Genomic DNA, 17993 nt, shown 5'->3' on the forward strand with positions numbered 1-17993 from the left:
GGGTGTTCAGGTCCCCTGCTATTATGGTATTAGTGTCTCTTTCCTTCTTTAGGTCTAATAGAGTTTGTTTTATAAATCTGGCTGCTCCAACATTGGGTGCATACTTATTTATGATTGTTATGTCTTCTTGATGGATCAGTCCTTTTATCATTAAGTAGTGTCCCTCATTGTCTCTTTTTATGGTTTTTAGTTTAAAGTCTATTTTGTCTGATATAAGAATAACTACTCCAGCTCGTTTTTCTTTTCTGTTTGCATGGTAAATCTTTTTCCATCCTTTCACTCTTAGTCTATGTGAATCTTTATGGGTGAGGTGGGTCTCTTGAAGGGAGCATATAGTTGGGTCCTCCTTTTTAATCCAATCAGCCAGTCTGTGTCTTTTGATTGGGGAATTTAAGCCTTTTACATTAAGAGTTGTTATTGAAAGGTGTTGATTTGTTCCAAGCATTTTATTGATTGTTGTTTGGTTGTCTTATTTGTCTTTTGTTCCTTGCTTTCTGATTTACTGTTTGGTTCCTGTGTTTGTTGGTTCCTTAGGTTGTAGATAGCGTTTTTGTTTGTTTGTTTTCTCTTCATGAATGCCTTTTTTATTATACTAGTGGGTTTTGATTTTTCTTGGGTTTTTATGGCAGTGGTAGTTATTTTTCAGGAACCAAAGCCAGTACTCCCTTGAGGATTTCTTGTAAGGGTGGTCGTGTGGTAGTGATCTCCTGCAGTTTTTGTTTGTCTGAGAAATATACTATTTGCCCTTCATTTAGGAAGGATAACCTTGCAGGGTAGCGTATTCTTGGCTGGCAATCTCTGTCTTTTAGTATTTTGAATATATCATCCCATTCCTTTCTAGCTTTTAGGCTTTGTGAGGAAAAGTCTAATGTTAGCCTGATTGGGGCTCCCTTATAGGTGATTTGACGCTTCTCTCTTGCAGCTTTTAAGATTCTCTCTTTGTCTCTGGGTTTTGTCAATTTGAGTATAACATGTCTTGGAGAGGGCCTTTTTCGGTTGAATACATTTGGAGATCGTTGAGCAGGGCTGGCCCCGTGGCGCGCTCCCGCCGTGGGTTTTGATCCTATATAGGAATGGCCGGTGCGCTCACTGGCTGAGCGCGGTGCGGGCAACACCACACCAAGGGTTGCGATCTCCTTACTGGTCACAAAAAGACAAAAAAAAAAAGAAAGAAAGAAAGCTGGAGATCATTGAGCTTCCTCGATCTGAAGATCTGTGATTTTTCCTATACCCGGGAAGTTTTTTGCCACTATTTTGTTGAGTATGTTTTCTATGTAATCTCTGTTTTACTCCCCTTCTGGGATACCCATGACTCGGATATTTGAGCACTTAAGGTTGTCTGATATCTCTCTCAGATTTTCTTCAATGTCTTTGATTCTTTTTTCTTTTTTTTTTTTTTGGTCTGCTTGTGTTATTTCAAACAGCCCATCTTCAAGTTCAGAGGTTCTCTCTTCAACTTCCACAAGCCTGCTGGTTAAACTCTCCGTTGTGTTTTTTATTTCGCTGAATAACTTCTTCAGTTCAGCAAGTTCTGCTACATTTTTTTTCAGGGTATCGATTTCCTTGTACATTTCCTTTTTCAGGTCCTGTATACTTTTGCTTGTTTCATCATGATGTCTAGCTGAGTTTTCTTGTATCTCATTCACTTTCCTTAGAACTATCACTCAGAATTCCTTGTCTGTTATTTCAAGGGCTTCTTTCTTGTTCTATAGGATCTAGAGTTTGAGATTTATTAACTTTTGGTGGTGTACTTTCTTGATTTTTCGTATTTCTGGTATCTTTTCTTTGATGTTTATTCATTGTGGCAGGGGCTTTCACAGTCCTCCGGTTTGAGACTATTGACTAACTAAGATGTTGCTGTGGTTGCCAATTTTGTATGGCTACCTCCGTGACTGCTCAGTTTGCCTCTAGTGCCTTGTGTGTGTGGTTGCTTCGGGTCTTGGGCCTCTCCAAGGAGCCACCTCTCTGGTCAGCTTGGACTCTGCTGGGCTGCTGGATCACGGGGCGGTACTGCAGGGTGTGTGGTCTCTGCTGAGCTTCCACTTCCTGTGCAGGACTTCTCCCTGTTCCATGCGCTCTGCCCCGGGCTGCTGGATCACGCAGTGGCAGCCCCACAGGGTGTGTGGTTTCTGTCGAGTCTCCGCCTCCCTAGCCGGACGTCTTCCCGCTCTGTGTGCACTGGGCTGAGCTGGGACATGTCTTCTGTAGCCCTTGTCTATCAGCTGGGCCTTCAAGACCCTGCTTGGCACCGCCTTGCCCAGGAAGTCTACCAGGTTTCTGCTAGGCGCAGACGACCAGTCTTTCTGGGTACCTTTGTAGCACTGTGTAGATCTTTCTCGGGACTTATCACCTTCCTCCTGGTATCACGGTTATTTGTGTACTTGTCTTATCTCCCACACCAGAGCGTGAGCTCCTTGGGGGAGGAGCCTGCAGTACACGGTACACCTTTGAATCTCCCCGGCACGGACCGAGTCCGATGTCCACCCACAGTCAGCTCTCCGGCAGGTTCAAGCGAACTCGGGAACTCTCCGACCACACTATTCCTAACCAGAAGTCGGTTAGGCGTTTTTCCGAACTGGTGGCCGCAGAGATGGTATCTCCCTCCCGGTAACAGGAAGTTTACCGGGGGCCAGAGCCCAGGGTGCGGTGGAGTGACAGTCGGCCCAGCCCGTACTTCCTTGCCCTCCTGACACTGGCCAGGGACGCCCCACGCCACCAGCCACGCCAGAGAACTGCGGAGGGAGTGGGAGGGGAGGCTGGCCTGCAGGTCCCGGGAAGCCCCGCGCCGGGGCAAGCAAGCGGGAAGGCTCAGTGAGGAGCCAAGCCGGGTGAGGAGGACAGGCTTGGCTGAGCCGGGTCAGAGCCGCCACCACCTGAGAAAATGGAGGCAGCCCCAGGGCCGGTGAGTGGCCTGGTGGGGCAGGCGGAAGCCGGGCCGGCGTCCGCCCCCCGAGCAGGGCCGGGCCTGGGGTCACTGACAGGGCTGTGCCTGGTCGGGCGCCTCCCTCTCTGCCTCTGCGTCGTCACCGTCCCCGTTCTCGGCTGCCGCCGCCTCGGGCTGCTCACTCAGTCCCGGGACGCGGCTCAGGCGCTCCCAGGAATCTTCTTTTATGCTGGCCTGAAACTTCGAATCCTGAATAGGGCAGCTGGCCACCTTCAGCGTGGCCCCAGCCTCCAGGATCCTGGTAGCGTCAACAGCAGCCCCGGCGCCATGTTCCCTGTTTTAGAGACTCGCTTTTGCAGCTAAGAAACAGTTCTTTTCCTGCTCCATACTTCAAAGCTGTTGCCTGTAAATGAGGCAGCCTCTCCTGCCAAGGGCGAAGTGGCGGTCAGCCCCCACGACCAGCCATGAGCAACGGTCCTCCCTTAAGAGACGGCAAGAGGAAGGTCCCCAAGTTTCCCAGCTGCCTAAGGCCCATTGGCCGCCTTTTCCACCTCAGCTACTCCACGCCAACTGCCGCAGCCACTGCCATCTTAGGGTTCCATAGCATTTGTTTAACATATTTCTCTGCTAAGTGTTTTCTCTGGAAAAAGACTGTGATGCCCACCTTAACAAATCTCACAATTTTCACAATATTTAATTCTAAATACTACAATAATTATTTAATGGAGAAAAAAATGATTAAGTGACCTTTAAAATAATCCAGGTTCAGACATTAAAATAATAATAGACTTTATAGTCTTTAAATTGATTCTCTAGGTGAGATACCTATCCTGTTTTTCTGTTTTGGAATTTGAGCCAGAGTTCCATTAAATAAACAGTGTAGGCCTATAAAAGACATACACAGGAAACCCTTTGGGTTAATGGTGCTATCACTCTAACAAACACTAAGGTGTCTTCTACTCTCATGCCTCCCCTATTTTTTTCAATTTTTTATTAAGGAGAGAGCTTTTAAAAATACTAATGACTCCTCCCTACCCTAGAGCTGTAGAATCAAAAGCGAATCAGAAGCTCTAGGGTTAAATTCTAGGCACTTATGCTTTTAAGAAACTCACAGTAGATTATGATAGAAGAGAATTACCGCTGGCTATGAACCATCCACTTTAGGTAGACCAATTCCTGTATCCTGAAGGAAAGCAATTCCTAGGATTTGTAAACTCTTGTTCAAATCTCCAACTTTATTTCTATGCAGTTCTGGGCCAGCAACTGGTTATTTTAAATAGCCATAATATTCAAAGAACAACAATTGTTTTTGAGTTTCAGAAGAATATGTCACATTTTTTTGTTATTCTTTGCCATACCATAGGTAATGCATTCTTTTAAAATTCAGATATGGAGAAGGGTAGATGACATGAATTGTTTTAAGTGTCTCCTGGTTATTTTATTAGCTCTGTTAGCTCTATGTCATATAAACTTCCCGGTTCATTTTATTTTGGTATATGTATGTACAGTGAAGGACAATAAGCTATATTTTGTTTATACATCGTAGCTATAAATTTTTAATGTGACCAGGTACAGTTGAAAAAAGTATATAGTTTTGTACTTGTTCTATGTTTTTAATCTTTGGTTATTGTCTGGATAAAAACATAACTAAAACAACCATTTAACTAGTGAAAATTACTTTAGAACAGTTGTTTAAACTCTGGGAATAATTATCTCAAGGACATACAGCAAATGGGGAGATATTTATTCAGAAAAATCTACCGATTTTCGGTAAGAACAGCAAGAGTCTGTGGCATTTGAGCCGTGTCATCCACTCCCACTCACCTCTCAGCTCAGCTTGAGGGAAGCTCTACTCTTAAGTGGGAGAAGAAAGTGGCAGACATCTCTCATACCCTCTAGCTTCATGTTGCAGATGCTCTCTCTCCACTAGGGTTCCCTTCCCCTAGTCAGCCTTTATTCAGATTGGAAGTCTGTCCCAGGCATAGCAGGCTGAGAATAATGGACCCCAATTGCTCCAGCCCCAGCTCGTTCATAGGGCAGTAGTTCCATGCCTGGAGTGTCAAGTCACATAACCTGCTGTCCTCACTCAGCACTCTGCTCATAGAGCACAGATGTCAAGTGGGCCATTGTCCCAGCCCCTAGTTCTGGTGTGGTAGATCAAAGGTTCTTCCAAGGGAAAGGGCAGAACAGAGAATTTGGCAGGTCTCCCCAAGGGGACTGACTGTTTGGAACTCAGCTTAGGAAAGCTCTTGCCTAAAGTTTTTGAAAACAATGAATATCTTTGTGGTGAACAGTTAAGGGGAAGAGGCTGGTAGTTCCATGATTTGACTAGTAACAAATGAAATGAAAAACCTGTTGGAAGTTTAATAGAGAACCAGAAAAAGAGACAGCTAAGAAGAGCCCTCCTGAGGTTGTAGCAAGCCTCAAACACTGGCAACATCTTGCCCTTGCAAAGGGACCTGACTTTTACTGGATCAGACTGTAACAATTTATGCCCCAGGGTGTGGCAAAAACAGTAGAACAATCAACTAATAATTATTGGCGGCTAACAGCTAGGTGCAGGACACCATTATAGGCAGTTCAGCCAGAAGCTTAAATGGGGAGCAGAGAAAGAAACTGTCAATGGGAGCAGTAATGAAACTCATTCATGATGAACAGGGAGACTGTGCATGCTCAAGGCAGCACCTTCTGAGAAGCAATGTCAGAGGCTATGCACTGCCACAGAAATAGACTTCACTGAACTAGAGATAAAGAGGGACATTTTCTAATGATAAAAGGGCCAATTTATCAGGAAGACATAATTGTGTATGTACCTAACAATAGAGCCCCAAAATGCACGAAGTAAAATCCGACAGAATTGAAGGAGGAATAGACAATTCAACAGTAGTAGTTAAGATATGTCAATACCCTACTTTATCAGTAATGGATATAACAATCTAGGCAGAAGATCGGCAAAGATGTGGAAGACTTGAACTATATTATTAATCAATTAGAACTAACAGATAACTTAAGAACAAATGCTCAATTCTCCCACTCAATAAGAACAAAATGCTCATTCTTCTCAAGTACATGTGGAACATTCTTCAGGACAGACCATATGGTAGGCCGTAAAACAATATGTTTTAAAGGATTGCAGTCTTACAAAGTATGTTTTCCAACCACCGTGGAATGAAATTAGAAATCAATAACAGGAAAGTTGAGGAATTTACACATATGTGGCAGTTAACACTTCTCGATAATCAATGGATAAAAGAAATCACAAAGGAAATTAGAAAATACTTTGAGGTAAAGAAAAACAAAAAACTGCAAACTTAGGAGATATAGCTAACTGTGCCTAAAAGGTAATTTATAGCTGCCAATCATTATATTAAAAAAGAAGAAAGATTTCAAATCAATACCCTAATTATCCACCTTAAAAAACTGGAAAAAGGGGTGCAAACTAAACCCAAAGCAAGCAGAAAGAGGGAAATAATAAAGATTAGAGCAGAAATAAATGAAATAGTATAGAAAAATGATAGAAGAAATCAACAAAAAGTTGGTCTTCAAAAAGATCAACAAAATGGATAAAGTTTAGTGCTGATCAAGAAAAAAGAGAAGACTCAAATTACTAATCACAAATGATGTAGGGGAAATCACTTGCAATCTTAGAGAAATAAAAAGGATTGTATGGGGAATGCTGTGAACAATTTGTATGCTAACAGATTACTGTAGGTAATTTGATGAAATAGGCAAATTCCTAGAAAGATACAAACTACCAAAACTGACCTAAAGGGAAATAGAAAATCTGAATAGACTTATGTTGCAGGTTGAATTGTGTCCCCCAGAAAGATAGGTTGAGATCTAACCTAAGACCTGTGAATGTGACCTTCTTTAAGAAAGGTCTTTGTAGATGTAATTAAGTTAAAATGAGGTCATACTGGGGTAGTTAGGGTGGGCCCTACCTAAATCCAATTACTGGTGTCCTTATTAGGAGAGAGAGACCTGGAGACACAGAAACACGCACGGGGAAGAAGACCATGTAAAGATGGAGGTGGAGATTGGAATTATGCTCTCGTAAACCAAGGAATGCCAAGGATTGTCAGCCACCACCAGGAACTAGAAAGAGGCAAGGAAGAGCTCTTCCCTAGAGGCTTCAAAAAGAATGGTCTGCGGACACCTTGATTTTGGACATCTGGACTCCGAACCTGAGAGACAATAAATCTGTGCTGTTTTAAGCCACCCAATTTGTGATAATATGTTACAGCAGCCCTAGGATAAAGAGATTGAATTAGTAATTTATAAACTTCTATCTAGCTTCACTGGTGATTTCTAACAGATATTTAAAGAGGAATTAATACCAATTCTTCACAAACCTTTCCAAAGTATAGAAGAAGGAAGACTTCCTCATTCTGTGAGGCCAGTATTATTGATACCAAAACCAGACAAAGGCATCACAAGAAAAGTACAGGCCAGTATCGCTTATGGATACCAACGCACATAATCCTCAACAGAACATTAGCAAACCAAATCTGGTAACATAAAAAGTATTATACACCACGACCAAGTGGGATTTATTCCAGGAATGCCAGGTTGGTTTAACACCCCAAAATCAACTAATGTAATATAATGTATTAGTGAGGTAAATGACAGAAACCACGCGATCATCTCAATAGATTTCCTCTAAAAAAGCATCTGGCCAAATCCATCACCCTTCTGTGATAAAGACACCCAACAAACTAGGAATAGAAGGGAATTTCCTCAACCTGAGCTACAAAAACACATAGCTAACATCATCATACTTAATGGTAAAAGACTGAAAAGCTTCCTCCTAAGATCAGGAAAAAGACAAATATGTCCATTCTCACCACTTATATTCCACATTGAACGGGAGATTCTAGCAAGGGCAGTTAGGCACTAAAAAGAAACCAAAGTTGTCCAGATTACAAAAGAAGTAAAACTATCTCAATTTGCAGATGATGCGATATTGTATACAGAAAATTCTAAGGGATCTATGATACATTATTAGAGTTAATAAGTGAGTCCAGTGAGGTTTAGAATACAACATCCTTTTTAAAAAATCAGTTGTATTTCTATACACTAGCGGTGAACAATATGAATGTGAAATTAAGAAAACAGTTCCATTTACAGTAGCATCAAAAAAATTAATTTAACAAAAGAATTATAAGATTTATACACTGTAAATTGCATACTGTTGTTGAAAGAAAATAAATAAATAAATGGAAAAACATCTCATTCGTAGGTCAGAATACTTAATATTGTTAGGGGATGGTGTTACTCCCCAAATTGATATGCAGATTCAGTACATTATTTCTCAGAATTCCATCTGACTTCTTTGCAGAGGCTGACAAGCTGATCCTAAAATTTATATGAAAATACAAGGGACCGTGAGTAGCCAAAACAGTCTTGGTAAAGAACAACAAATTGGGAGGATTCTACTTGCTGCAAAACTATAGTGGTCAAGGTTTGTGGTACTGTTATAAGGATAGGTATATATAGATCAGTGGAGTAGAATTGAGTATCCTGAAGTTAAATTTATGGCCAGTGATTTTTAATAAGGGTACCAAAACACTTCTATGAGGGAAAGCATCATCTTTTCAACAAAAGGTGCTGGAACAACTGAGTTATCCACATGCAAGGGAACAAAGTTGGACCTCTTTCACACCAAATCAAAAATTAACTTGACATGGATCATAGACCTAACTGCAAACTCTAAAACTACAAAACTCTTAGAGCAGAACATAGGAGTAAATCTTCATGACCTTGAGTTAGCTCAAGTCTTTTAGCTACCACATCAAAAGCACGAATGATGAAAGAAAAATACATAAATCAGAATTCATTAAAATTTAAAACTTTTCCACTGTAACAGTACCATCAATGAGGTGATAAGAAAACTCAGAATGGGAGAAAATATTTGCAAATCATGTATCTAATAATGGATTCATCAAAATATGTCAAGAATTTCTAAATTCAACAATAAAAAGGTAAATAGCCCAATTAAAAAATAAGCAAGGGATCTGAATAGACATTTTTCCAGAGAAGGTATTCAGATGGCCAATAAGCACATGAAAAGATGCTCAACGTTATTAGTCATTAGGAAAATACAGTCTAAGCCATGAGATACCTCTCATCTGCTTTGATGGGTATAATCAAAAAGATAATAAGTGTTCATGAGTATGTAGAGAAATCAGAACCTTCATAACATTGCTGTTGGGAATATAAAATAGTGTAGCTGCTTTGAGAAATGGTTTGACACTTTCTCAAAATGTTAAACAATAGTGAATATGTGGTCTAGAAATTTCACTCCTAAGTATGTATCCAAGAGAAATGAAAATATACGTCCACACCAAAATTTGTACACAAATGTTAATAGCAGCATTATTCATATAATAGCCAAAAAGTGGAAATAGTCCAAATACTCATCAACTGCTGAATGGTAAGTAAAATGTGGTATATTCATACAATGAAATGTTATTTAGCAATGAAAAGGAAGTACTGATACATGCTGCAGTGTGGATGAATCTTGAAAACATTATTCTAGAGAAAAGAAGTCAGTCACCAAAACCCACATATTTTATTTCATTTTTATGACGTGTCCAGGATAGGCACATCTGTAGAGACAAAAATTAGTACAGTGGTTGCCTAGGATTGGAGGCAAGTGGGGGAATGGGTTCTTTTTGGGATGTGAAAATGTTCTAAAATTAGATTGTGGTAATGGTGATTCATAGCTGTGAATAAAAATTATTCAATTTTACATCATAAATGTGTGACTTTTATAGTATGAGATTACTTCACAAAGTTCATGGAAAAATAGAACTAAAAGATAATATGAACCTTTCCATGAACTTTTTAAAGTATGTGAATTATATCTCAATAAAAATGTTTAAAAACAAAGCAAATAGGTGTTACTGTAATTGGTATGAACCAACTAAAAGTGATCTGTGTATTTCAGAGTCCAGGTTGATAGAATTGGTAATTGCTCGATTTAAGAAAGAACATGTAGCATTTGCCTACTAATTGCTAAGATAGTTGTTCTGTGTTGTTTTAAGTTAGAAGATACCCTAAATATGAAGTTTGAATATAGATAATGTTGTTCAGTGTCTGACTTGAACTGACTGAATGTGGCGCTGAGTTGTTAGGTACAGTTTATCACACATAATGTCTGATTTTTAAAAATCACAAAACAAATAAATGGTGCCAGTGTATAATATAGTAGAGGTTTTATTGGACTCTTCAATTGATGCCTGTTCCTAATTCCTTTTAGATGTCAAACCTATACCAAGATTACAATATTTCAATTATTCATTTTTTAAAAATTACTTTAGTCGTTTCTTTAGCCTATAAAAGGGAATGTTGGCAAATATAACTATATAAAGGTTTTCATGGTTTATAAGATTTAAAATATTTTGTTACAAATTTTTTGAATAAATTATATAGCAAACTTACTGGTTCTTTATATAGAAATATTAAAGGATCATTGTTTCAGATTGAGTATGCAAATGAGTTCTTTATATTAAACTATTTGTTTGCAATATATAATTGGGGCTAAATATGTCTTCAAAGTACATATTTTGGTTGTGCTGTTGACATAATTCAGGTGATGGGAAGTCATAGAAAGCTGTTTGCAGATATCAATGCGTGTATGTACAATCTTTAAGGAAATTATTTGTGCATTATAACGTGCCTTCAATGTGTTGTTTAATTTCTTTTCATTGTGCCAAGGTATGTTCCATTTTCTTATTTAGAGCACTTTTAAGTTTTCCATGATGGAAGTAAGTGTATGAATTCATACGTTGCAGTGATTTGAAGTAAATTATATGCACTGGAACTTAAAGAACACTTAAGAGGTGCACTTTACTTTTCTTTATGCTCTTATTTTCTATTATTATAGTCTCTTGTTCACTTATTATATGCAAGCGTGGAAGCAAGTGCAAAGCATTATCAACTTAGTCCAGTGCTACACTAGTCTGGGAGCAGATGCTGGGAGTCTCTGGGATGAATTTAGTGCAGCATTTCAGAACTTTTTCATCAGAGAAACTATTTGATTAACATTTTATATTGCAAGCATGTACAAGCACATATATATTGTAACAAAAAATACTGAAATGTTTACACTTAGAACATGCAATGACCTCTGTTATTCAGTTCTTTTTTCTAGTACTATTTTTGACCTATTAATCAATTTCACAACCCACTAAAGGTTTGAGAACCACAATTTATAAAATAGTAACCTAGAGACAAAATTATTAATTCATATATATTCTTTTTGAGTTTTCCTTCCTAATAGCCCTTTTAAAACATTTGTGATTTGTGTCTGGGTAAAACAGGTCTTATACTAGAAGGGCAAACGTGATCTTCAAATGAGATTTGGATTTTAAAATGTTTATTTTTTGTTTGAAAAAGTATTCTGTCTGAATTGGGTTGCCCATGAACTATTGCTGTAGTGTAGTAGAATCAATATATTTGGATGCTCAAGGAAATTTTCCCTCTATATTTTAATTAGCATTTACCTATAAATTTTGAACAAAACTGATAATTGAAAACATGGATAAAATCTACCCAAAGTATATATTTATATTCATTTTGCTTTAATACTTTAGTGGAGATAAATTTTATCCTGATTTGAAGTTTTAAAATATTTTAATTGCATGAAACTAATTTGTCTTATTTGTTAACATTTGTCTTTGATTATACGTCTGTGCTTTGATATTGAATGGGGAAAGAGTTTTGTGCAACTATTTCACCAAATATTTTTGCAGGGACATTTAGTCGGTCTGGATGAACCAGCTTCGGGAGCTGGGCAAGAAGCTCTGCTTAAACAAGAGCAAGCAAAAATCATTCGATTCGAGAGACAAGCAGAAGAGTTCCTCAATGCAGTCTTTTATAGAAAAGGTTGGTTTCAGTGAAGAATGACATTTAGCATCTGCTTGTCTTATATTAATCTCCTTAATTTTAATGTCACTTTAAAAGTTGCTCTTAAAAATATTTTTTATTGATTATACACTTTACATCTCTCTACATTCCTTTAATCAAGTTTAATATGGAATAGGGTTAAGGCAACCTGTGTCCCCACCTTTTAGGCTCTGAAATGATGGTGAGTTTTAGTTAAATAGTTCAGAAAATTATTATGATAATCTGAAAATCGTAAGGTCTCAGTAGTTCTATATTTTGTTAGACAAATTGTCTTATATAAACAGTTCCTCTTTTAATCACTGATAAGTATAAAATCAACTCCATAAAATTTTAGTTATTTTAACCTGAAATTTCATTTGGAAAAACATATAGTTACATTAGAATTAGATCTGTCAGCATTTTTTTTCTCCTTAATATGGTCTGGTTTCACTAAAAAATTTTATATTATTATAATTATGGAAATAAACTCATTGTTATGTAATAAAACATTTTCCCCTGCATTTGAGGTGGCATTTAATAACTCCACCTCTTGCGTTTTTTCAGTTTATCTTTCGCCTTGAAACTTTTGTAGACTTGTTTTATATTTCTTTTGAAATACAGAAAAGTTCTGCAATCACAGTCTTGAGGTTTAGAAATTCTTCATGGAGACATTCAGTTATCGTCTCTATCCACAAAACATAATTGCCATCAGCTGAGACGTGCAGGAAACTTCCCTTCATGATCCATTCTGTGAAGAATCTTTACTTTCAAGAAATTCTTTCTAAATGAATTTGTATTCCTTGGTTACACTTTCCTTTAGTTCCAAGTTGGAAGTTACTGTGTAGGTTTTTTAAAAGTTTCCTACAAACTCTTGAGAATCTTGAATATCATCCTTATTTAATTTTCAGAAGACTCAGTGATTCCATTTTCTTTAAAATTTCTTCATATGTTCTGTTTTACCTCTCATTCCTCTGGAAGTTTCTTCTTTCCCTCTGAAGTTTGAAGGGTCTATTTGACTGTACACTAGTTTAAAGTCTGATTAGTACTGATTCTAATAGATTGGTTACAGTTGGATACCAGCTGGGCTTCTACGTAATGTGATCAATATTTTAAAGGAGTTATGAGGTGAAGTGTCATATAAATTAGGGAATGCACAGAGATGATTGTTTTCAGTAGCATTCTACCCACCCACCCCCAGTTTTTTGCATTAGATCCCTACGCAAAATTAAATCTTTCAGTACACCCTTACTTCTCTTTTAATACCCACTAGCACCCTCCAACCTAAATCTCCCCATAATAAAGTGTCCTGAATTCCAAAATTTTGTTCAAAATAGTCATTTTTTTTTTATGAACATTTACTTGTTTTATTGAAGTAATTCACATTGAAAGTATAAATGATTGGTAGATCAGTTCTTTCAGTTTATTAACCAAATAAAATGTCTTTACAGTTCCTCTCCTTTAGGATGTATACAAGGTCACTGGTCAGATTTGTTGTTTTAGCAAGCCTTATTATCTGAAAAGAGAACCTCCGCTCCCTAATTTACATAGAGGAACCACTTTCCATCTACTCTTTGTTGGGGGGTTAATAGGCCAATTATGAGCAGATTCCTGCAGAGAAATTCTGTCCTACTTCTCTACCAGTCCCATCCCTTTGTCATAGAGGAATAACTTACATTAAAGTTCTTATGTGTTTTCTTATTTAGAAATTAAACTTTTGGGTACATAACCTTCAGGGGAGGAATCCTTTACCTTGGAATGGGTCTCAAGATAGATTTCAAGAGATGGGAATTCTCTGAAATTGTAACTTAAGTTTGTGTATTTGTTTATATACTGGCATGTGATGCTCAGAAAGAGAATTATTGCTTTGGAGTTGGAAGTTCTCTTCCCCTTGCTTTATGTATTAATAATATTATTTTTAGATACTTTATTAATCCTCTTAGAAATGTCTAAAAGATGGGCATTAGTACTACTTTTAATACCAGAAATGTTATCCATGGATATGACAGACAATTTAATATGAAGAGAATATTTTGTTTTTATAAATAATTCATATGCTTGGATTTAGTCTGTTTCCAAGCATTGCAAATTGTTTGTAATAAATGAGTGTGCAAAGGTTATGTATACGTAAGTAGAAACATAGATGTGATAAAAGTAGGCTTTTGTGGTATGGACTCTGTAATAAATTCCAATTTAAGAACAGTATACCTTTTATAGCTGTCATAATCACATTCCTTTTCAGCTTGGTTGTCACTTGTGTTAAAAAAAAATTGTATACTTTTCTAAAGTTAGATTCAAATTTTAAAATATACAGGTGGCTATGATATAACATTTACATGTTTATCTGTAGCTTTATTTTTATCTGAGTTGTTGCTTTTATTTGACTCAATTGTGCATGTTCCCCTACGAATGGATATGTTTATAGATAGGTTTTGAGTAAATCAAAGAATGAAATGTGTTTAAGAAACTTTGAAAAGATATGTTTAAATGGCAGATACGCCATTCATAAACATTTAATGTTTTGTCTGATGATTGAATTAATCATTCATCCAACAAAGAGGCAAGATTTGCTACAGGTATTAAAAGCTCAAAGGTAGCAGTTTATAGTATTATCCTAAAATCTTTCACTCTTCACAAAACTCTTTAATATATTTATTTATTAAACCTAGTTAAACACAGAGATATCATAAATTTCTTTATTTTGCTTCCTATTTGGGAACTTTTTTCTTTATGTATTACATATGCACCAGCTTACACTAATATATTAAAACTTGAAATTTTATACAGTTGTTTATATGGAGATTGTATATATGTAGGGGGAAAAATGGATCTTAACTTGAAAGTTAAGTGACTATTAATTAGAAAACCTAGTGGATAGAGATTTAAAAAGCAGTATATAGAAAAATGTTTATTAAAACATTTGAGGAACCATTGTCAGTGATTGTAGGAACTTCTGAACCTTACCTAATTGAATACCTTTGTTCTTAAACCATCTAGAATACTCATCGTCTCTCTTTATAGAGAGGAAACTTAGGGTTATAAGTACTTCTTAGTGGGATAGAAGCATTATTATTGGTAGAATAAGCCTCATTAAACTCCAGAGAATTAAATAAATATTGTGACTTTTTATGAGCATCTTCTTATATTGAATATTGTCCTTCATGGAAAAAAAGGTCTGTTCTTAAAAGTTCTGTGAGGTTTTGATGATGTGTTTGTTTGTTTGTGGAGACTTTAGATTTTAGTAGTAATGAGTCAATTTAACTTTATAAATCAACCTCTTAAGTTTCTTACATCTTCAAAATATTGTGGGTGAAGTTATTTGTCTTCCATAGCTAATCTTTAAAAAACAAGGAAAGTAAGATTTTCCTGAGAACCACCTTCTTTTTTTTTTTTTAAAGATGACCGGTAAGGGGATCTCAACCCTTGGCTTGGTGTTGTCAGCACAACACTCAGCCACTGAGCGAACCGGCCATCCCTATATAGGATCCGAACCCGTGGCCTTGGTGTTATCAGCACCGCACTCTCCCCAGTGAGCCACAGGGCGGCCCAAGAACCACCTTCTAAAGCCTTAGAAGTGTGATGAAGAATAAAGGTCACAGGTGGAACATTAAGATCAGGTCAGGTGTTGAGTTTCAATCAAGGGTCTGTCACTAACCATCTATACAAATTTTTGGAGGCCACTTTTTAGATTACATATTCCTCATTCGTTTAAAATAAAGGACTATTTGGGGTTGATTAATTTGTTTGATTCATTTATTACTCAACTAAATTGAATGCACACTTTACACCAGGCAAGTTTAGGTATACAGAGGTAAATAAACACAGTCTCTGCTCAAGAAGCTTAGTCTCCCTGATAGACTATTATAGTGTGGTAATTATAGAGATGTGGAGATAATAAATTTATACAAATAATTTTCCCTTTCATCTTACCCTTTTTGACCTTCAGGGTCTCTTCGAGTGCTAAAAGTTCTGTGAGTTAATTAGTTCATGTGGTCTTTACTTTAAACTTAACATTGATTAAAAATTGGTAACTTAGATGTTTATTTTGTTACTTTCCTAGCTGTTGTTACTGTTTGGCAGAGCATATTTAAAGAACTCATGGAAAATATGGTGGATTTCTTAGGTTTTTAAGATTTGGCATTTAAAAACTTCCAGCCCAGGGGTTCTAAAATTGTCCCCAGACCAGCAGCATCTAGGAACTTGTTAGAAATGCCAATTCTTGAGCCCAGCCTAGAATTACTGAATCAGAAATTCTGGGGATAGGATCCAGCACTCTGTTTTTACAAGCCCTGAAAGTGATTCTGATGATCGTTAAAGTGTGAAAACTATTGCCCTAGTTTTAAGATATCTTAAAATATCTCCTTTTATAATCTTTCTATGCCTTGTCTTCAGTTTTTAAGAGAAGTAAATTAAGCACTCATGAACTCAGTAACCCATTCTGGAAAAATTTAGGCGGTAATGACTCAGGAAAAATCTAGGGGAAACTTGGTGTCATCTATAGGTGTGAACAGGGAAGCAATTATTTCATAAGAGAAGAGTTTTGTGATTTCTGTATCAGGTAAGTGATTCTTGCCCATAAGACATACTTTTTGCTATCCCTTTATTTAATTTTATAATACTGGGGGGGGGGTGTTTAGAAATATATTAATGAAAATTTTCTTTTTAAAAATCTGCAAATGGAAAGCTTAGAGATTAAAAATATAAGTCAAAGGGGGAATACTATTTTTAAGATATTGCCTTTTAAAAAAATGAAATTTTATGTTTGCTTGAAAGCTGTCTTTTTTTAGTATATTGTCCCACTTTAAAAGTAAATAAATCTTTGTTTACAGACAGTCCCTGGGTCTCCGACCCCAATATTCCCCTAGTGGCCCGTGAGATCATGCAGCGAATGATCCAACAATTTGCTGCTGAATATACCTCAAAAAATAGCTCTACTCAGGACCCCAGCCAGCCCAATAGCACAAAGAACCAAAGCCTGCCGAAAGCATCTCCAGTCACCACCTCTCCCACGGCTGCAACTACTCAGAACCCTGTGCTCAGCAAACTTCTCATGGCTGACCAAGATTCACCTCTGGACCTTACTGTCAGAAAGTCTCAGTCAGAACCTAGTGAACAAGGTATGGTTTGATGTCAAGGTCTCCTCTATCCAATCAGAATACTTTAATTTGGGGGGGAAAAAATTATTGGCAAGTAGAGCACCAGCAGCAGTAATAAGATAAAAACTAATGTGATTCTTAAATTATTACTGACTATGCAGTGAGAAGTACAGATAAAGTTACAACCTCACCCATCAGCAGTTCGTAGTCATGACTGATATACCAGCTAGGAAAGTCAGATAGTTATAGTTCTCATTAATCTTTAAGTTGCTTGATATTTATGTATAAGCATTTTACACTTTCCAAACATTGTTGTATCCATTTCTTTTAAACTCTTAGGAAAAAGTAAGTTTTCCCTCTTATCCATCAGTGTTCTAGAACTAGGCCCTATCTGAGAAATAAACCTTTACTTGTTAGGTAGAAGTTATATACTCTGGAAATGAGATTGTAAGGAAAAATATGTTATTTGCAATTTTTGAAAAAGAAACTACTGGGGCTAGAAATAGAAGACAGTAGAACACACTTTATGTTAAGTGCATTCATTGTTTTAAAAACACAGAAACACATACATATGTACGTACATACACACATACACACATACATACATGCACTGTACTGTGAACTCAAAAGTATTTCCAAAGGGGAATTTGTTGGTGAAGACTCTAATTAAGTGAAGAGGCTAAGAAGTTATCAGATTTGTTTACCAAGTATTTCTTGAGTCTGTGAAAAGCTTATTCTCTTAAATAGATTAAAAATTCCTGTTGTTTTGTGATCTCATTTTATCTTTAATTTTACGAAAATGAAATGAGCATTGCAACTCAGTCATTGTTTGAACCACTACAAATTGTAAATTGGTGATGTCTTTACTGATGAGATTTCATTGTCATAGAAATCTCATAAGAGTATACAGAAAGGTTACAAGATGTGTGGATTTATTGGTGAGAAACACATGTTTATTCTGGAAAGTAAATAAATTTTAATTCTTCAAAGAACCTCTAAGAAAGGACTTTCTTTGTCCTATTCAAGTAATTTATGAAGGTTTTACATTTAATGGGCCGGCATTAGTTGCTTATTAAAGAATGCATTCTTTGAGTAGCTTTCCTTTGCTTTTTTCCCGTTTCTGTGTG

General features: G+C 36.9%; 1 protein-coding gene across 10 annotated transcripts in view; it reads left to right on the forward strand.

Moving 5' to 3' along the window:
* Nucleotides 1-17993, forward strand: part of LCOR (ligand dependent nuclear receptor corepressor) — a 147246-nt gene that overhangs the window by 96461 nt on the left and 32792 nt on the right. For 9 of the 10 annotated variants that reach the window (XM_063101802.1, XM_063101806.1, XM_063101804.1 and 6 more), the window contains 2 exons: nucleotides 11641-11773; nucleotides 16600-16887. In XM_063101802.1, coding sequence (XP_062957872.1) covers nucleotides 11641-11773; nucleotides 16600-16887 — 421 coding nt within the window. The remainder of the gene's footprint in view (nucleotides 1-11640; nucleotides 11774-16599; nucleotides 16888-17993) is intronic. The other variant, XM_063101807.1, reaches the window with a different exon arrangement.

This window comes from Cynocephalus volans, chromosome 7 (assembly GCF_027409185.1).
Source record: "Cynocephalus volans isolate mCynVol1 chromosome 7, mCynVol1.pri, whole genome shotgun sequence".
Lineage (NCBI taxonomy): Eukaryota > Metazoa > Chordata > Mammalia > Dermoptera > Cynocephalidae > Cynocephalus > Cynocephalus volans.